At 37.6% G+C, this 22,672-nt stretch overlaps 1 protein-coding gene across 2 annotated transcripts in view; it reads left to right on the forward strand.

The window, feature by feature from the left end:
* Positions 1-22,672, forward strand: part of LOC122793164 (coronin-2A-like) — a 2,539,836-nt gene that overhangs the window by 2,211,415 nt on the left and 305,749 nt on the right. For both annotated transcript variants that reach the window (XM_044060980.1, XM_044060981.1), the window contains one exon: positions 22,541-22,657. In XM_044060980.1, coding sequence (XP_043916915.1) covers positions 22,541-22,657 — 117 coding nt within the window. The remainder of the gene's footprint in view (positions 1-22,540; positions 22,658-22,672) is intronic.

Raw genomic sequence — 22,672 nt, forward strand, 5'->3', positions numbered from 1 at the left:
AACGTAAACAACATAAACAAACACGACTGGGATTGAGCGCGCTTTCATCTATCTCGTCAAGACTTCATCAGAATCCATTGTGTCAACTGATAACATGCCTTAAATACAATGCCAGCTGATTAATAGATTGAATAACAACTTAATTATTAGTTTTAAATATAAAACAATTTTTGACAAACGTTTTAAAACATTTCAAAAAGAATCAATTCAAAATGCTAAATCAAAAATATATAACATTGTACAAAATACAAGCATTTATGTATATGCCAAATGTTAAAAATCCTTATCTAAAAATGTGTATAAAAATATAAACAGTAAAAAACTATTAACTGTATTACATATATTGTCTTGTATAAATTAAATACATAAAAAGTGCTTCAATTGTCACCAAAAATACACAAATCAACCTTTGTATATGTATACATACTTTATATTTATATATATATATATGGTAACCTTTGTGTATATTATTTAAGTATACCTCATCAACTCTGTAACAATGTAACAGTATAATTATAAGTTATAAATTTAAGTAAAGAATAGTAAAGAATAGTAGTGGCCCTCGGAAACATCCTCCCTAAATGTCCATGTTCCCACACAAATACTCTTTAACTCAATTTGGGGTTATTGGCCAAAAGTTTAAGAGCAGGTTTAATAGAGAGGTGGTCGTTCATCCCATTGGAACCACAGGCATCAAGCCTGAGTTGCCAAATCAATTCTCTGTATTCTAGTAGGGACTCCCAATCACCTCCCCTATCACTTCTTTTTACCTCTTCAAGGACCCAGAACTTAATATTGGCTTTTTCACACACCTCAGTATGCCTGTAAAGGGCATTATTGTCATTTTGTTTATTTATGTCTCTTATATGTTCATATACACGCTGTTTTAACTTACGTTCGGTTTTACCGACATAATATTTTCCACAAGTCAAACACAGGGCTAAATAAACCACCCCCATAGTATGACAGGTGTGATAACCCTTACTCTTCAGTTTTAGGCCTATGTTACTCAACCAAAGCATTTTTTCTCCCAATATGAAAGTACATTGTCCACATCTACCACATTTATAAGTCCCCACCTTTTGCTGTGTTCCACATACACATGGGGGCTTTTTCCTCTCAAATAGTTTTTTAAAATTGTGGTTTTTCCTAAATCCAAACCTCAACGGTTGTTGGAAAATGGAACGATCAATACTTATTTTGGAAAACATTTTCCATGCTTCGTTAATCCCTCTCTGTATCCAATGTATCCCTTTGTAATAGGTCAAAATCAAACGGGGTACATTCATGCCATCTAGGATATTGCTATTAGTCCTTGGGGGGATAGTTGTTGTCTGGCCTACATTTCCATAATTGTGTGTCAGTAATGGTGTATACTGAATTTTCCGTTTTCTCAGGACTTCACGTCTAACATTCTTAATTAGTCTAAGTGGGTAACCTCTTTCCCTAAATAACCCTTGTATTAATTCCATTTCCTCAAAACATATAACATCTTCACTAGTCATACGGGAGGCCCTAATCATCTGACCTTTAACTATATTTCTCCTTAGGTACAGAGGATGATCACTTTCAAAATGAACATATGAATTTGAAAAACATTCCTTTCTAAAGATTCGAGATTCATATTTTTTACTCAATTTATTCTTTATAATTGTCACATCAAGATAGTTTATCTGTTCCTTGTTGTATTGAAAAGTAAATTCCAAGAAAGTAGTAGTTGTGTGTAAATAATGAATAAATTCCTCTACTTGTTCCACAGTACCTTTCCAAACGATGAAAATATCATCCAAAAACCTGAAATATGTAGTAACATTTTCCCAAAAATTGGATTTAAAAACATATTCCAGCTCCCAAAAAAGCATTATAATATTGGCGTAGGTGGGGGCACAGGAAGAACCCATTGCCACCCCGCCCGTCTGGTGGTATATATCACCCTGGAAATAGAGGAAATTGTTTTTCAACACCAACTCCATGTTTTCAAGTATTAACCTGAAGTCAGTTGTATTACAAAGGTTGAATTCAACTAACATGTGTTCAAACCAAGTTAGACCTATGTCATGTGGTATTACAGAGAATAAATATCGGACATCAATTGTTACAAAAACAAAATCTTCATTGTATGGAACAGCATTAAATTTAGTAAGAAAGTCCCATGAATCAATAAGTATATGTCTATAGTCCAAATGAAAATTCTTTAATTTGGTGTCTATAAAAATGGCTAGGGGCTGTGTTTTGGAACACTGGGAAGTCACAATCGGTCTAAAAGGGGGGTTTTGGACATCTTTATGTATTTTAGGGATGCCGAATATCTCCGGAATTACAGGTTTAGAAACTTTGAAGTAATTGTACAAGTCCAAATCTATTAGACCTTGTAGGAGATTGTCTTCCAACCAAAGGTCTATTTTCTTGTAACAAATATTCATCTCGTTTCTAGACGCTATCCGGTATCTATCCCCTGTGTTGAGAATATCAAGCATCCTACGGGTATAGTCCCAGTGGTCCATCAGAACCACACCTCCCCCTTTGTCGGGTTTCATGATCCTTATTTTATCATTACTCTGTAACTTTTTCAAAATAGTAACTTCTTCATCTGTCAAGTTACTAAATTCTTTTATTCCGTCATCCCTTTTATATCCTTCCCTAATCATGTATAATACATGGGTCTCAAAATTAGCAATGTCATGTTGCAAGGGAGGATTGAATACACTCTTCCTTTTTAATGTATTTGTATTCATATTTACTTCATGTTTAAATAAAGTCTTAAAATGTAACTTTCTTGTAAATAATTTGACATCTAGTAGTAAATCAACCATTTTTGGTTTTTTTATGGGAATAAACGAAAAACCTTTTGTAAAAAGCCCAAAAAAGGAAGTGGTGACCTCTAAATCAGTGAAATTGTAAATGTAGAAATTGTTGTCCACACTAATTTTACATTTGATGGAATTAGTATTTCCATCATTACTTATGTCCAGTTCCCCTGGCTCTTCAGTATCACACCATGTATTCACATTGTCTGAAATCACATTACTATAACTACTGTTTAAAGAATTCCCATGATCCATAACAGTTGGAACGGTCACATTTAAACCAAACTCTATCTGTAGTTGTTCGTCCCCCGTTTTCTTGAGTATTGGTTCCCTGCTGCCTCTGCATAGGAAAAAGGGTGATTCTGTTTTTTCAGTCTCTCCGACCGTCTCACTCCCTCTCCCCCTTCCCCCAAAGGGTAACCATGGTCGGGTTCTACTTCCCTTGCAAAGTCCTCATCTCCATAATTAGGGCTAACATAATTAGGCCCCCTTTCCTGGCCATGAGCCCTATGTAAGTAATGAGGTTCAGGTTCAAACCTTCTACCGAAACCGTCATTTCCATTAGACACTTTGTCATTGTAGGACTTCTTCCTATAAAATTTCCCATGATCCATATATGCCTTACCCTCTCTGTAATCGTGTAGCTCTCGTTCTATTTTCCTTAATTTCCTCTTGTAGTTTTTGGTTACATTAACATCTACATCATGAAGCACTTTACAATACACATCCTTATATTCTTGCACTGTAAAAAATAAATCTTTAGTGATGTCTAATTGCAAAACATCTATGCGTTTTTTAATGTCCTCTACTATTTCAGTATTACTACTTATCATCGCTTTTAAAATAGAAATTCCACATTCATTAAGTAAATCAGATATAGTTTTAAATAATTTTTCATTCCCCCGTGTATTATTGGGGTATTTACTCAGTCTCAGTCCTTTTGGTACGATGTTATGTTCGACGCATTGCGTCAAGTACCAGTTCTCTAAACACAAATTTTTATACTTAAATAATTCAGTTTCAAATAGCTTACATTTGTCCTTGTAACTGTAATTGTCCCTGGCGGTTTTTTCTTTTTCTTTGTCCTGCATAGTCGCTGTAAAGGATTTACCAAGCCATTCCGAGAATGAAATGTTTTTATACGCATCCAAGGGGTTGTTTTTACTCGGAACATTGTCTTTAGATAGTCCAACACGAACCGGGTTGTTCGAGCGTTCACCATAGCCATTGTTGTAGTTTAAAACGCTACCTTCACCCTCCGTAACTGTCCGTGATGTCATCATTGGCCTCTCGGTCTCTTTGGGACTTCCTTGAGCACAGGGAATAGACTCGTTTGTGCCCAACAAACTGCCTGAATCATTACAGCCTTGCGAGTGGCTATGAATAAGCCTAAGAAGTTGGCTTAACAACGAATTATCTTTTTCCATGGGGATCCCTCGTAAACACCAGCGGTTACACAAAATAACCAAATCCTCCACGCCAGAAAAGATGAAACCAATAGAACCACCTCCGCTTGCTTATACCATAAAGGGTACCCTCCAATAGCTCCTCGAACACCAAAAAACTGTAAATGTCGTACCACAAATGTGTCAGCCACTCGTTGTACTAAAATAAACTGTAACTTTAATAAACAACGTAAACAACATAAACAAACACGACTGGGATTGAGCGCGCTTTCATCTATCTCATCAAGACTTCATCAGAATCCATTGTGTCAACTGATAACATGCCTTAAATACAATGCCAGCTGATTAATAGATTGAATAACAACTTAAACATAAATAAGAGACATAATGAGACATAAATAAACGAAATGACAATAATGCCCTTTATAGGCATACTGAGGTGTGTGAAAAAGCCAATATTAAGTTCTGGGTCCTTGAAGAGGTAAAAAGAAGTGATAGGGGAGGTGATTGGGAGTCCCTACTAGAATACAGAGAATTGATTTGGCAACTCAGGCTTGATGCCTGTGGTTCCAATGGGATGAACGACCACCTCTCTATTAAACCTGCTCTTAAACTTTTGGCCAATAACCCCAAATTGAGTTAAAGAGTATTTGTGTGGGAACATGGACATTTAGGGAGGATGTTTCCGAGGGCCACTACTATTCTTTACTATTCTTTACTTAAATTTATAACTTATAATTATACTGTTACATTGTTACAGAGTTGATGAGGTATACTTAAATAATATACACAAAGGTTACCATATATATATATAAATATAAAGTATGTATACATATACAAAGGTTGATTTATGTATTTTTGGTGACAATTGAAGCACTTTTTATGTATTTAATTTATACAAGACAATATATGTAATACAGTTAATAGTTTTTTACTGTTTATATTTTTATACACATTTTTAGATAAGGATTTTTAACATTTGGCATATACATAAATGCTTGTATTTTGTACAATGTTATATATATTTTTGATTCAGCATTTTGAATTGATTCTTTTTGAAATGTTTTAAAACGTTTGTCAAAAATTGTTTTATATTTAAAACTAATAAGTTGTTATTCAATCTATTAATCAGCTGGCATTGTATTTAAGGCATGTTATCAGTTGACACAATGGATTCTGATGAAGTCTTGACGAGATAGATGAAAGCGCGCTCAATCCCAGTCGTGTTTGTTTATGTTGTTTACGTTGTTTATTAAAGTTACAGTTTATTTTAGTACAACGAGTGGCTGACACATTTGTGGTATGACATTTACAGTTTTTTGGTGTTCGAGGAGCTATTGGAGGGTACCCTTTATGGTATAAGCAAGCGGAGGTGGTTTTATTTTAGAATGGTCTTCAGTTTGTGAGTCAAACATTTCATCATTTTTTCAGGTATTCGAATTCAGACATGAATTTAGACTTGTTACTTTAAGTCATAGATATTCTCAGTCCAAGGAACAAGTTGATAGAAAGATCCAAACTGTGAAAAGTATTTCACAGAAATTAGAGTCGGCAAATTGTCACGTGTTTATTTTTAAAACAGAAATGCTTCATTACAGTCGATACGATTGTCACCAGCATAGTTATTTATGGGTTGATGTTTCATGTTCAAATTGTCCACATAATTTTCATTGCTTATACCAGAAAGTAAGCAAATCATGAGAAGCTGTTACAGGAAAGAAAGCAAAAAACAATTCTACTATGATGAGTTTTCAAAGAAGCTTTCCATTTTAAAAGGAGGGGAAGGAGTAACAGTAAGTCAAGATTCCCCAATTAATTTTGTAAATAAACAGAAACTACACCCCCCTGTTCAATAGTATTCTGTTTTTGTACATAACTTTGATATACAACTTTGCTGCATAAACAGAAGACATTTGTTTAAATTACCAGATGTGCAGATGAATGCAGATATTTACTGGTGAACTAAAACCCTGACAGGGTTATGTTTGAATTTTCTCTGAAGACTTCTTAAGTACCTAGTCCTGGGTCTACTATGAATTCTTTATTTTGAGAGGACATTGCACAGGGTTCGTTTGCTGCCAGAATGAGTGAGAATTATAATACCTGCGACAGTAATAAACAAGATAGCGACTTTAAATGCTCATGATATGGAAGGTTGTTTAATAACAGTCATTTACCATTACTTCAATTAACTGAAATTTATTTTTGCAATGTTTTCACTGTTGTTTGCAATAATCACACAATTCACATACTCTGCTTTCAGGTTATAGTATTTCAAAGTACTTTAAATAGAATGTTAAAAGTGTTGTATAATATGTACGTCTAATTTTAAAGTAAGGAGGGTACTGTATACTGTGGTATGTGAAAAGGCTCAGTATTCCTTTAAGAGAATTGCACATAAAAAAGTACAGTGGGTCATGTGATCTGAGGGTGAATGCCAGATGTCAGTAAAGCATCTAAAAGTAAGCAGCTCTGCATGTATATCTCTTCATTTGCTCATCATGATAATGCATGATCGTTAAACCACTATACATATCTGACATTTGTCTTGTATTTATACATCATACCTGTAGCCAGCATGCAAGGGAGCCTGCAGGATTTTTTGCAGGGGGGTGCAAACCCAGACCCTCGCCCATGCAGCCCCACCCCCTCTGCCCACGCAGCCCCACCCCCTCCATGCACTCAGCCCCACCACCCCCACCCACACAGCCATTCCAGAGTCCCATAACTTGGCTATTTCTCCCCATTTGTCATAGACACTGTTCAAATCTCTCAGTGTGCATAGCATACTGTTTTATGCTTTACTTCTACAATGATTACAGATATTTGGATTTCATTTACAACTTTTATTTCAAATTTTATAGCACAAACACTGATAGACATTTACTAAACCTAAACAAAGCAATAGTCTTACAATGAAAACAGACTTAGCATTAAAACTTTACCTTTGAAACCCACATTCACTGAAACAGCATTGAAACCCACATTCAAAGAAAATGCATCTGGCCAGTGGCAGGGTAAGTTTACCTTTGGGCTGTTTTCAAATCATAGGCTCCTTGCACACATTTTTAGAACCATGCAAAAGTTCTTTGATTCACCTTCCTGGCTGTATTAATTATACTGTATAATAATTGAATTATATCCCTTGCATAATACAGCACACTTGTTAGACTTAAGTTAGAGCCCATTTTAAATTTATTGTTTAAACATTTTTCCAGTAGGCAATGAAACAAAAATGTATTAAACAATAATGACAAAACTGCCCTATTCAGAACATTTCTATCAAAAAGGTCTACTTCCACACAACTGCATTTTAAATTTATTGCTTGAACATTTTTCCAGTAGGCAATGAAGCAAAATGCATGAACCAATAATGACAAAACTGCCCTAGTCAGAACATTTCCATGATAACAGTCTACTTCCACACACAACTGCATTTTAAATTTATTGTTTGAACATTTTTCCAGTAGGCAATGAAGCAAATTGCATGCATCAATAATGACAAAACTGCCCTATTCAGAACATTTCCATGGTAACAGTCTACTTCTACACACAATATATAAATACAGAATCACAGTAGTGTAAGCCATAGGCATGTTGCGCAGCTTTTTGAACTTATTTTCAATAGGGGGGACCAGGGACATATTTTAAACATTGCTTGTATAATTTTGGAAAGTTGCTTGCATAAAATGTATTACGACCATACATTTCACTACCAAGTCTCAAACCCAGAACTTTGTGCACTACAGTCAGAGCAACATACCACTAAGCTAAACCAGCAGTTTCTTGAAAGACAAGAAGACAACCTTAAATGGCTATCATATCATTTAGTGAATTCAGTTCTCACTTCTCACCATAGCTCTCAACCTCTTAGCACAAAAATACAGAACAACGCCAATAATGGGGGAACCAAAATAGGGACACATTTCAAATACTAATTTTATAATCTTAGAAAATTGCTAGAATAAAAGGTTTTGTTTTACCACTCCTGAAAACCAGAGGAACAGAACATAAATGTGAGGCATAAATTCACAAGTGATGGTGGCTAGGGACTTTAGGCTCTTTTTACCTGTACCCAAGGTACAGGATTTGAGCCTGAGTACCTCTAGCCACCAGATGTTACACACACACACACACACACACACACACACACACACACACACACACACACCCAAACACACACAGTTTCATTCTGCCAGCTTACTCACTCTGAAAAGCATCCAGACTCCATCTGCAGTCCTCACGGCTAACCCATCAGGTAAGCAGAAACTGTCCATTTCTCCTCGCTGCTAACCCATTAGATACGCAGAAACTGTCCATTTCAGTTCCTGCTCGCAAACCTGAACATACGTGCGCCGCATGATGATGTCAGCATGCAAATCCGGCACCCATGGCACAGACGCAAAAGTGTCACTGGACTTGAAGGCTTTCTTAAAGAAGAACCATAGGTGCCGGAAGCTGTTGAAGACTGGGGGGGGGGGGCAGAGGGAGAGAGGGGCACTTAGTGATCTAAAAAGGGCAATTTTTTATAACTATTTATTTACTACAACATAGGTTCACCTGGAGGACATTTTAAGCTTAGAGAATTACCTTTTGGTGCTTGAAATAACATTTTCTGATTGGTCTTACCTATCCCATGGCTGATAATTATATATTAGCCCTAGTGAGAATAATTCATCATACCATAGATAATTTGAGGGGACCCATGTAAGGATGCAGCATTTAGGAATTGCCTCTATCCATTAGTGGCATGAGAAGCAATCCTGGAGCACATTTTCTATTACCCATCCTTGGATCCAAGTTGCATTTGAATATGGACAGATGAGCTTTGTTTCATTTTTATGGATAGTCTATTCTGGAACAGTGTTAGCCTCTGTGATATATATCCAGCTCTCCACAGCATTCATTTTAGATACCTGGACTTAGTATTTCTGATGCCACTTGACTTGCTGATGTTCAGTGGGTCTATCTGTATTAGGTCGGAGGATGCCTCCTATGCCAGACATGTCACCTCTAAGCACTCTGTAGGATACTGAGTATAGTAATAAATCTTTGAGGTGATCCATGCAAGACATATTGTTTAGGACTTGTATCCTTTTAGTAAGGTATCTCTGAAGGTATTCCAATTGTTTCATGGGGATGGACAGATACATGCCAAAGCGGGCATTATACAAAATGATTGACCTAATGAGGGCTTTGTAAAGATGGACATCATCATCTCTAGATCTAGTCACAATTTGTTTATAACCTGTGCAATATAGAAAGGCTTTCTTATAACTCTGGGCACATGTTGGTCAAAGGTTAGGTCACTGTACACACAAGTTCCCAAATGCCAAACAATTGGGTCAGTTCTCAGAGGGCATTGTCATGACTTTGACACCAGTTATTATTTGGGACAAAACTTCATGTATGATGGTCAAGTCATTCGGGGATTTAATAACTGCTTTTAGCTTGCAGTTATCTCAAACTTAGCCAGTCAAAGCCCTTTGGTATTTCCTTCTACTTTTGAAATGTATATGCCAAACAGAAAATCTCAGCATTGAACCCTGGGGGACTCCACTGGTGACTCGTCACTTTCCCTATTTTGATCTCCTGCATCCTGTGAGCAAGCTGGCAATCCAGCTAGTGACGCAAGTGTTTTCTCCTACATTATTCATCTTTTGTACTACACCTGCATAGGGGATTGTGCCAAAAGGCTTGGCCAGGTCAAAGTAATGTGGTGTGTTTTCTCCTACATTATTCATCTTTTGTACTACACCTGAGTAGGGGATTGTGTCAAAAGGCTTGGCCAGGTCAATGTAATGTGGTGTGAACTGTCTTACCATAATTCATTGCTTTGGTAACAAGAGTAAAGCTTAAAATTTGCCCATGATTTTGAGCCTCACACACTTTCCTCTGGGCTGTTTTCAAACACATTTTTAGGGCCATGCATACATGTATGCATTCTTTTATTCACCTTCCTGATTTTATTAAATTATATTCCTTGTATAATACAGCACCAGTTGTTAGAATGGGTTTTAAATTTCTAGTTTTGAACAGTCTTCTAGTAAGCAATGAAACAAACTGTATGAACCAATAATGAAAAAACTACCCATTTCAGAAAATTTGAACTATAAAAGGCCATTTAAACTTCTGTCATTACAATCCACCAATATCAGTAAATACACAAAATCTCTGCAGAAGTAAGTCATCTAAATAATTCCACATTAAAGGTATTTCTAAATAATGAACAGGCTGCTGCTAGGAAACAACTTTATATTTTATTGTTTCATGTATAAATAAAGTGGTTGTTGCCCTTGAAGAATAAATTGCCTATGTTACATTAAAAATGATAAGCTAGTAATATTGCAATAGGGAATGGATTGCAAACTGATAACAGCTTCATAGTTACTAGGTAACTCCTCCAAAGGAGGGCACTCACTGGAATGCAGCATCCACTCCCTTTAAAGTACAACACAGTACAGTATCAGCAATCCATCTAAATACTCTGGGAGTAGAACCCATAGCCTTCTGCATCAAAAGTAAGGCTACTACCTGTTGTGCTACTAACAATGCAAACAGATTAAGCAACACTAAACTTCTCTACCCCTGAAGCTCTCCGCTCTTTGAAAAAATTTTTATTTAACATTTATTTACCAAGAAAGTCTGACGTGGAACAAAGCCAATTTTCAGCAGAGGCCCAGGGAGAAATGCTTCAGATGTATGTCTTTGTAACATGGGAGGAAACCAGAGCACCCAGAGGAAACCCACATGAACACAGGGAAGACATACAGACTCTGCACAGATGGCACGCTAGCCAAGAATTAAACCAGAGAACCTCTTGCTGTGAGACAACACTACCGCTGCAGCATCCACTTGACACAACTAAATCACTCAATTTCACAGCAGAAGAAATCTGGAAAAAGCCAAAATTTATTGGGGGGAGGGCAAAGGTACAAAACCAGCGACACATTTTAAACATTGCTTGTATAATCTTAGAAAGTTGTTGAAATAGTGTTTTTTGTTACCATGTGTTTCCAAAAAGGAAGACTGAAACTTAAAGGGCTATAATTATTTAGTGAATTCACTGATTTGCCACAAAACCACAAATTTTAAAAGGAACAGAGCAAAGTATACACACACACACACACACACACACACACACACACACACACACACACACACACACACACACACACACACACGTACCTCATGCTGAGTTCTGGGTGTGATGTTTAAATTAATGGCATGTCTTGAATAGTGATATATGTGGAATGACATGCAAAAAGTCATTAATGCTAATAAACAATTGCTTCTAATAAGGTGCTTATAAAAAATGGAAGCTAAAGAATTACACAAATGATGACCAATAGTACTAGTGATTAGTGTCCACAAACTTTTAGCAAGAATCTTCTTCTTCTTTCGGCTGCTCCAATTAGGGGTCGCCACAGCAGATCAACTGTTTCAATTTCTTCCTGTCCTCTGCATCTTGCTCTGTCACACCAACCATCTGCATGTTCTCTCTCACCACATCCATAAACCTTATCTTAGGCCTTCCTCTTTTCCTGTTACCTGGCAGCTTCATCCTTAGCATCTTTTTCCCAATATACTCTGCATCCCTGCTCAGCACATGTCCAAACCAACGTAATCTTGCCTCTCTGGCTTTGTCTCCAAACCTTCCAACTTGGACTGACTCTCTAATATACTTATTCCTAATTCTGTCCATCCTCGTCACACCCAGTGGAAATCTTAACATCTTCAGCTCTGCCACATCAAGCTCTGACTCATGCCTTTTTGTCAATGCCACTGTCTCTAGCCCATATAACATAGCTGGCCTCACCACCCTCTTGTAGACCTTGCCTTTCACTCTTACTGGTACTCATCTGTCACAAGTCACTCCTGACACTCTTCTCCACCCACTCCATCCTGCCTGTACTCTCTTCTTCAGCTCTCTTCCACGCTCACCATTACTCTGAACTGTTGATCCCAAGTACTTAAACTCATCCACCTTTGCCACCTCTACTCCCTGCATCCTCACCATTCCTCTATCCTCCCTCGCATTCACACACATATATTCTTAGTCCTGCTGGCCTTCATTTCTCTTCTCTCTAGAGCATATCTCCACCTCTCCAGGGTCTCCTCCACCTGTTCCCTACTCTCACTACAGATCACAATGTCATCTGCAAACATCAGGAAAAAAGGGCAGAAGTATTAAAAGAAAAGACAGAAGAAGAATAGACTACCAGTAAGAATAAAAATAAATTTGCTGGTTGACTGGCTACTCTAAAAACTGCCCCCATATATTGCATGTATCCTTCTCCAAGTAGTCAGGATGTAGCTGCAAAATACACTTGACATGGACCAATCTTCTTACCCAGTAAATAAATTACAAATCAGTTAAATAATTGTATAGGAGTACAGTCATGGGAGGCACAGCAGTGCATCAGTAGACCCTAACCATAGATATGTACACACTATGCATCTTTATTATAACCATGAAAAACTGACTGTATATAAACACTTTGTAATAACATCAACAGTCCTGTATACATTACTCAATCAGCCATCTGTTTTATTATGTTTGTACTGCTCTGTTTTGAGCCTGAGTCATGACTGATAAGGGTCTGTGGAATAGCCCACCTACCTAGTCAACAATATAATACAAAAGATAAATGCTAGAAATTCATCTGATGACATAGAATGCAGATCTGCATTAAACATTCCTCAAACATTTATTTCAGTGTATGATAATGCAATAATCTGAATCTAAATCTATGAAAAATGCAGATCCCTTACAGATATATCCTACTCACTGCTTATATGTCCTAATAACTCACGTTGGGAACAACGAACCCAAACACCACATCTGTGGGTACACAGGGCAACATCTGACAGGCTTCCCCGACAGATCTAGAATTTGTAAAGCGGAAACTGGATGTGATCACTCAGCATAGGCAATGGAATGGCATAATACGTGCCTTGCACAGAGATCTGCTCAGCTTTGGGAGCAGCTTCAGTACATAAAGTAATGGCAGCTTCAGTACAAAAATTAAAAACGGCAGCTTCAGTAGATAAAGCAAAAATGACAGCTTCAGTAGATAAAGCAAAAACAGAAGCTTCAATAAATGAGCGAGCCCTAAGCTTACACAGCACCAGTAAAGTAAACGGAGCCTTAAGCTTACCCATGAGTGTTAAGGCAGCTTCAGAAAGTAAAATAAACGACAAACCAGCTTCATTAAGAGCCTTAAGCTTACACAGCATGGCACCAGCTTCAAAAAATAAAGTGAGCACCAACAGAACAGCTTCAGTAAACAGAGCCTTAAGCACACACACACCAGCTTCAATACATAAAGTAAAAATGGAGCAGCTTCAGTAAACGGAACCTTAAGCTTACCAGTGAGTGTTGAGGCAGCTTCAGAAAGTAAACGGACACACCACCTTCAGTAAGTAAAGTAAAAATGTAGCCTTAATAGCACCTACTTCAGAAAGAGCCTTAAGCTTACATTGCACCAGCTTAGTAAAGTAAACGAAACACCAGTCCAGCAGAGCAGCTTCAGTAAACGGAGCCATAAGCTTACCTGTGTGTGTTGAGTCCCGCACACTTTTGTGTTTAAATTCAACGTATAAATGCGTCCTCTGTGTTGTTTTGCAGCTGTAAAAGTGTGTGTGGTGGGGGGGTGCTCCATCCCCTTCACCCTATAGTTCCAGCGCCTATGAGAAGAACGCCCTAAACAAAACTTTTTTTTTTTTTTTAATTAAAAGAAGATTAAAGAAGATTGATTAATCTAGTACCCAGCCGATTCCAGGGAGGTGCAAGTGCACCCCCTTGCATCTGCCTGCGGGCGCCCTTGCCAGCATGACATTATGTCCCTATCCCAGTCTTGTACGTTGCTAACAATGAACCATCTTTTCACTCTAAACTGGATGTGTCTCAAACTCCTGACTAGAAAGGCATGTTTCTTACACATATGAGTGTAGCTGGAAATATAACATATATGCCATAGTGTACAAATTAATTTTAAGGTGGTAACATTTTAGTCATCAAAAGAGCACCAGATGTCCTAGTTTTAAGTACAAGTGAAATTAGAAGGGAACAAGTATGCCATCAAAGAAAATATCTGAGCCCAGACATTTGTAGACTTATTTCATTACTAGTTGTTCAATAAAGCTGTCAATAACATTAAAATATGTGCTGCATCTACACAGACACACACACACACACACACACACACACACACACACACACACACACACACACACACACACACACACACACATATATGCTATACCTGAAAAGATCTAAACAACACAAGACTGTCAGTAAAATGATTGATAGAAAAACATGTAAAATAAAAAACACTGACAAAATTGAAGTTATACTTAGGGAGGGTTTATGCCCTTTCTTTACTGTTATGCAACCTCAGAGTTGGTATATATCTACTTAGCAGGGGGCCCCCCTGCAAATGTTTGACAAATATGACATAATTTAAGCACAAATAAAACCAGTGAAACAAAAGTGAAGTACATTTTCTCAATGGGGCTCCACCTACCAGACCCCCTGATAAGTATATATACCAACTCTGAGGATGCACAGCAGATGGGAAAGGACATAAACCCTCCCCTAGTATAACTTCAATTTTGTCAATCTTTTCAGTTTAGATCTTTTTGCTTTTAGAGATTTTTCTGTCACTCATTTTACTGTTGATCTTATGTTATTTAGATAATTTCAGACACACACACACACACACACACACACACACACACACACACACACACACACACACACACACACAAGCACATATGCAATATAACATATACATATACAGTGGATATAAAAAGTTTACACACCCCTTTTAAAATACCATATAATGTAAAAAATGAGACCACAATAAATAATTTCAAAACTTTTCCCACCTTTAATGTGACCTATAACCTGTACAATTCAATGGAAAAGCAACCAAACCTGTTTGGGGAAAAATATAAGAAATAAAAAAGTACAATAAGCTGATTGCATAAGTGTGCACACCCCTAAAATAATACTTTGTTAAAGCACCTTTTGATTTAATTACAGCATTCGGTCTCCTTGGGTAGGAGTCTATCAGCATGATAGATCTTGACTTGGCAATATCTGCCCCTCTTCCTTGCAAAAGCGCTCCAAATCTGTCAGATTGTGAGGGCATCTCTTGTACACAGCCCTCTTCAGGTCACCCCACAGATTTTCTATTGGATTCTGGTCTGGGCTCTGGCTGGGCCATTTCAAAACTTTAATTTTCTTCTGATTAAGTCATTCTTTTGTTGATTTGGATGTATACTTGGGGTCATTGTCATGTTGAAAGGTGAAATTCCTCTTCATCTTCAGATTTCTATCTGACACCTGAAGGTATTGGGCCAAAAGTGACTGGTATTTGGAACTGTTCATAATTCCCTCCACCTTGACTAAAGCCCCAGTTCCAGCTGAAGAAAAACAACTCCAAAGCATGATACTGCGACCACCATGCTTTACCATGGGGATGGCGTTCTTTTGGTGATGCGGTGTTGTTTTTGTGCCAACCGTACCTTTTGGAATTGTGGCCAAAAAGTTCAACCTTGGTCTCATCAAACCATTACATATTTTCCCACATGCTTTTGGGAGACTTGATGTATTGTTTTATAAATTTTACTGGGCCTGGATGTTTTTTGTATAAGAAAAGGCTTCCGTCTTGCAACCCTACCCCATAGCCCAGACATATGGAGAATACGGAAGACTATTGTCACATATAGTACACAACCAGTACTTGCCAGAAATTCCTGCAACTCCTTCAGTGTTGCTGTAGGTCACTTGGCAGCCTCCCTAGCCAGTTCTCGTCTAGTCTTTTCATCAATTTTGGAGGGACATCCAGTTCTTTGCAACGTCACTGTTCCATATTTTCTCCACTTTTTGATGACTGTCTTCACTGTGTTCCATAGTATATCCAATGCTTTGGAAATTCTTTTGTACCCTTCTCCTGACTGATACCTTTCAACAATGAGATCCCTTTGATGCTTTGTAATCTCTCTATGAACCATGGCTTTTGCTGTAGCAAGCAACTGATTAAATGTCAGGAAAATCCTACTAGAACAGCTGAACTTTATTTGGGGTCAATTAGAGTCTCTTTAATTGTTGGCAGGTATGTACCCATAAAGACTGAATAATGTCATTAAATCAAAAGGTGCTTCAACAAAGTATTAGTTTAACGCAGCCAGCTTATTGTACGTTTTTTATTTTTTATATTTTTTTCCCCTAACAGATTTGCTTGTTTTTCAATTTAATTGTACAGGTTATAGGTCACATTAAAGGTGGGAAAAGTTTTGAAATGATTTATTGCAGTCTCATTTGTTTATATCACAAAAACCTGGCATTTTAAAGGGTGTGTGTAAACTTTTTATATCCACTGTATATATACCTACACACACACACACATACTCACACACACACATACACACACACAATGACGACTAAAAACGATTTCATTTGTTGACTTATTTAAGTATGATTTGAACTACTTTTTGAATAGGACCTCTGTCACATTTTGTTATATTACTTGATGTAAAGTTCCAAACTGCTAGAGCCAGGTTAATAAATGATTTTTTCACAAACAAAAACTCTGTACATGTTGTAATTACTTCATAAATATATTGTTGTGCTTTCAATGATCATTTTATTTAGTTGGGAGGCAGTACTCTTCATTAAACAGCTTGAAAGTTAGCAAACTTAGAAGAAAGGAGCCTTAAGTATTGATAGGCAACCATTTTACTTTCTGAAGTATATGCCAGTGATATTCCCTGTTGCTGGCTAACTGAATGAACCTGATTATTTTATTTTCACCTGTCTGTAACAATGCTGTATTGTGATCATAGCCAGACTTAGGCATAGGCCATGTTGGCGGCCGCCTAGGGCACCGCTCTTGCAGAGGCACTTTTCTAGTAATCTGGATGATATATGTAGACCAGGATGGGGGCACCAGGTGGTGTTGGGGGTGTTGCTTTGGAGACCTTTTGCCTAGGGCAACAGTTGACCAAAGTCTGGCCCTGATTGTGATCAGAGAAATCATATTACAGTCTGGATATTAATACATTTATAGATCTGTGAGCTTTAATGGTAAGCAGATGAGACATTGTAGAAGTGGCTTTGGGTCCAGTGAAATACTTAGGTATCTTTGTTGGGTAGGACAAAGAAGAAGAGCAACAGTTAGGTCTGAAATGAAAAATGGTCAAATTATTACAAGTCTTTTGAATATGCCACTAATCATTAATGTGGAGTTTTATTAGGTAAAGGTCATTTTATTGGTAGCAAACAAATTCCAAATATAGCAGATGTTTCTTTGTAGCTAGCTGAAAAAAATTAAGAGGTTTTGTGGGGTTTAGTTAATACACTGCCATCTACATACATTATACAGTTAAGATGAGGTACATCCCAGGTCAGGTTGTTAATGCAAAGTGAGAAAAGTAAAGATCTAAACACTGATCTCCTTAAACTATTTGTTAGGAACCTATGCCTTAAGTTGGAGTATAAGGACATGATGCAGATGTCTGATGAGAAATCCTTCAAGAAGCCTAGTGTATACATGCCAGTGGTGCCACCATTGGTGGCTGCTTTTAGTAAATTGGTTGAAAATGATTTATATGACATGGAGAAAAAGGTGGGTAGGTCCGGTAAAAGGAAAGGCAATTTGACTTATGCACAGAGGAGAGCCTTGCGGCAGTTGAGGAGTGACACCTCCCTTGTCATCAGACCTGCTGACAAGGGGGGTGCCATGGTGGTTATGGATACTGGGTTTTATAATGATTCCATGACATCTATGTTGTTGGATCAGAGGTTTTATTGTTTAATAGAGCGCAGTATGGTGGATGCACATGTACAGAGGATATGGGGATGTTGGATGACTTAGTTAAGACTAATGTTATTATGAGTGAGTTGTATGAATATCTTTTGGTTAGTGACCTCCTTTTGCCAGTGATACAGGGCCTACCAAAGATCCATAAGAATGGTGGGTGTCCACCCATGATGCCCATTGTTGCAGGCAGAGGGTGGATCACTGAAACCTTTTTCTTTATATGTGGAGAGGTTTCTACATCCCGTGGTTGATGCTAATGTTTATATCCTAAGGGATACGAAACAGTTTCTGTTGGATTTGTACGAATGTGTGAGACTAGTTCCTATTAATCTCCCTTATTTTCTGGTTACGATGGATGTTTATTCCCTTTTTACTGTAATTCCAAACAGGGAGGGAGTACAGTTGGTGTCTCACTATCTGAAGGTTAAGTCAGAGTTGAGCAGTGATGCTGTGGACCTGTTGGTCTTATTTTTGGAAGTTGTACTGGAGAACAACATTTTTTGTTTTGGTTCACAGTGTTATTTGCAGAGGGATGGAGTGGCTATGGGCACTTCATGTGCCAGTAGCTACGCCAACCTTTTTATGGCTGCATAGGAGACTGAGTTTTTATTTAATGTAGAAGGGTTCTCTAGGAATGTTATGTTTTATAGGCGTTACGTTGATGATGTGTTTTTTTATCTGGAGAGGCACTAAGGACGATTTGTTTTTGTTCATAGAGAGGGTTAATGGCTTGACACATTTTTTGAAGTTCAGTCATGAGGTTTCTGAGACATGGATTTCCTTTCTGGATGTTTATGTCCAGAGGTTGGAATGTGGCCTTTTAAATACAGGAGTTTATAGGAAGACTTGTCAGCATAATGCCTTTCTTCACAGGCATAGCATGCACCTGGGGTGCATGTTTGGTAACATAGTGAAAGGTCAGGTTTATAGGACATCTCGGTATAACCCTAGTCAGGAGGGTTTTGAGGCTGGTGTTCGGGATTTGTGTGAAAGGTTTAAGGAAAGAGAGTATAAAACTTCTGATATAGAGAGGGGGTTAGAAGGACTCTCTGCTTTAAGAGAATGTGGTGCTGCATCCTATTTTTCAGAGAGTGCAGTAATTAATGAAGATGATGGACAGAGTGGTTTAGGTGCCATCAAGAGAAGAGATCATGGTTTTAGAGTACCATTGTATTATACGAAGGATGTGGGTAGATTAAAAGATGTGATTAGATCACATTGGGGTGTTTTGACAGTAGATCCGGATGTGAGAGATGTTGTAGGCACCTCCCCACGTTTTGTCTACAAGAATAGATCGAATTTGAAGAAATTGCTGTGCTATCCCATCGTGGGTGGTAGAGTTGATGAGAGAATTGGTACTGTACCATGTGGTCATTGTAACCACTGTTGCCACATTGACAAGGATGTTTGTTTCCATCACCCCATTTATGGCAACAGTTATGAGGTCAGAGTGTTTGCTGATTGTAATTCTTCCCATGTGGTTTATTTAGCCTCCTGTTGCGCCTGTACTGCATTTTATGTGGGTAAGACGGACAGGAGGCTAAAGGACAGGATAAGGGAACATCTTTATTAGATAAGGGTTTGTTCTACTGTTAATGTCCTTTCCAAGCATGTTTTGTCCACTGACCATAAACACATTTTCTGTTTTAAAGTGTTAGATGTTATACACATTAGTTCCGGGGGGGTAATGTAAGGGGTAGGATGGAAGGTGCTGAGTCCAGGTGGATTGTCAGGCTTAGGGCAGGTTTTATTCCCTGGACTGAATGAGAAGGTACCCCTGAGACCCTTATTGAGATCTAGGATATTGAAGTTTGCACACTTTGCTGTGCTTAACTTTGTTTTTTTATATTTATTTTATATGTAAGTTTAGTTATTTTTAAGAGGATTTTATTGTCAAGCTTTGACATTGTGTGATTGAAGCACTATGATTAGTGTGATGTATCTTTAAGGATTTTGTAATGTTTTTTGGCACTCTTTTTTGTATATTAAGAGTGCTGAGGACTTAATTGTATGGTCTGAAGAAGCCTATTCAGGTGAAAGCGCTTACAACATTTTTTTGTGCTGTAATAAACCAGTGTTTTTAACATTTATTCAGTGGAAATCCTTTCTGTGCGATTGTTTGCCTTATATATTCCTGCCTTGCATCGCTACTGTGCCGTGTATGCTGTTTATTATATTGTATAGATGGTCTTTTACAGTTTTGCCACTGATTGGTTTGAAGTAAAATTGGGATTTTTAACTAATTTCCACAATAGTAAAGAGGGTTTATGGGTAGAAAGTTGTTAAAGGGTAGGATGTGGAAAGGTGGCGGAGGAGGACATGCAATGCAGTAAGGCTGAGATTGTTCAAAAAGTTCTTTTTTAGGAAGGCTTTGTTTAAATTATGAATTTTAATAATATTCCAAAACATTTAAGGATTACCAAGATTGGCAGTTTGTAAATTTCTATAATATTCAGCAGAAACATTAACTCTTAACCTGGTGGAATGTTTGAGAAGTTAATAGCTTTGCTGTTGGTTGTATTTTGTGATTCTGTCTTCCACTCTTTCTGAGCTTTGTCACATTTTCTAATGAGGTCTGTTAATTCAGGTCCTATGCATGGTACTTTGTTATCTTTAAGTCTGATCTTTCTCAGTGAGTAAGTGAAGAAAGCAGGTTAAAGAAAGTTGCGAATTCAGAAGTGAGATCTATACACTTGAAAATTGCTAACCATTTATGTGTGTTACACCCACTGGAGTCTAAGCCTGCAAAACCCATGCAGTCAAGTACAGTTGCTCTAGAAGCTATGAGGAACTTGACATATAAAGGCTTGCTTCCATTTAGGAGACAGCAGTAATGGAGCTTTGAGGAAATGCTGAGAGGGAATAGTCCTACTGGGAGAGGGTAGGCTACCCGTCAGAACCAGCAAGTTGACCCACTTTTCAACACCTGACTCTCACTTGGAAATGGAGGGCTAATCAGGATTCCCAGTCCAGAACAAATTTTCTGTAGCTCTCTTGTCTGTCCCAGAAATGCTTGACTCCTGTTTCATTAGAATAGTTCGACTGACTGTGTACAGGTAGAGGACCCATTGGATGAGGTCCTGTGAGGAGCAAAAAAAAATTGTGCACCTTCTCATTGGGAAGTATTATGATGGCAGTTCATTCATAGTTCCAGTAAGCTAAAATATAAGCCATACTTCTAACGCCAGTCTGGCCCCCATATCTCTGTTGGACAGAGGTCAACAGTAACTAAATTAATCCCCAGCTAACATATCTTCCCACATAACCTTAATATATCATGCCTCCAAGGAACTCAGGGACAAAACAGGGTTGGATTGCACAGCTATGTTTGTAAAGACCCTGCTGGTCATTAGCTTAGGGGAAACCTATGACGATTTTCTCATTACAGTTTAAAACAAAAATGTGTTAGTTTTTTTATGTACCAGTTTTGAAACTGTATTGCCAAGCAGTAAACTTTGTTTTATGGTGCATATTTAAAATTTGAAGTAGCAAAGTACTTTATATGAAAGTTATTTCAGGTTACTTTTTATTTGTCATCAAGTAAAAAAAAAAATCCATTGCATATCAGTGGTCCTTTGCCTTAAAATGTGAAGTATTTGAAAGCACTTTTGTGCGTGCTGTACCAAAACAGTGTAAGTAGACTACCTCTGAAAGGCCGCCATAGATACTTGTTTTTGAAGGTGTGGCTCTGAAGTTATTGCAGTCGCACAAGTAGCTATTTAATATAATTTGAAATCTAATCTTTAAAGCTATAAAATAAGCACACTTCCCTGCCGTGTATCATGTTATAGCTTTAGATATGATTGCTCATGGAACTGGAAGGGCCTTGTTGGACCAAATAGTGAAAAAAAATGATTCCGTTATATTCTAAATTCCAATTAATTTAAACTACATCAGGCTTTGAGATATAAGACATCTATAGTATGTTAAAGTACACACTGGAAAAAGATGATTTTGAAGATTATATATCATCTTTTTTCATTGTTGGAGAATATGTTCCATTGTCCTATATTCCTTGATTGTGGAGACACTTCTCATGCTAGCCACTAAAGGTACTGTTAGGTGGCACAAGCTGCTGTAAGTATTATACAGCACTCTAACCATGAAGAAGTGGTGTCATCCATCAGAGTTATCCTTGTTGTTTGTTGAGGTGTGTGACATGACAGACACACGCATACATTGTTGTATATGTGGCACTGTAGCACACATTAGATACCTTACCCTCATACTGCTGAGATAAATCCTTACACATAGCACCCTGAGCCAGAAAAGTTCATGTGAGATTTTTTGAGGATTATGAGTTTGTTTTCCTGTACTGCTGCTAGAGTGAATAATTAGGACTTAATGTGAATGCTCTCAGTGAATGCTGTACAGTTCTCACAACGGGAAGTACATGCTCGTGTGTTTGAATTGACAAAAAAAATTATTGTAGATGATAAGAGATGTAACTAATTATAAAAAATTATGCTATTAAAAATGTTTTATTTTTATTCAGACAGGGAAGATTGATCCCCAGCATCCAAGAATCTGTGGCCACAAGAAAAATGTGCTTGACATCAAGTGGAATCCTTTTGATGACTATATAATAGCTTCTGCCTCTGAAGATGCGACTGTAAGTGTCTGAATT

The sequence above is a fragment of the Protopterus annectens genome, chromosome 2.part0, assembly GCF_019279795.1.
Source record: "Protopterus annectens isolate FY-2018-M chromosome 2.part0, PAN1.0, whole genome shotgun sequence".
Lineage (NCBI taxonomy): Eukaryota > Metazoa > Chordata > Ceratodontiformes > Protopteridae > Protopterus > Protopterus annectens.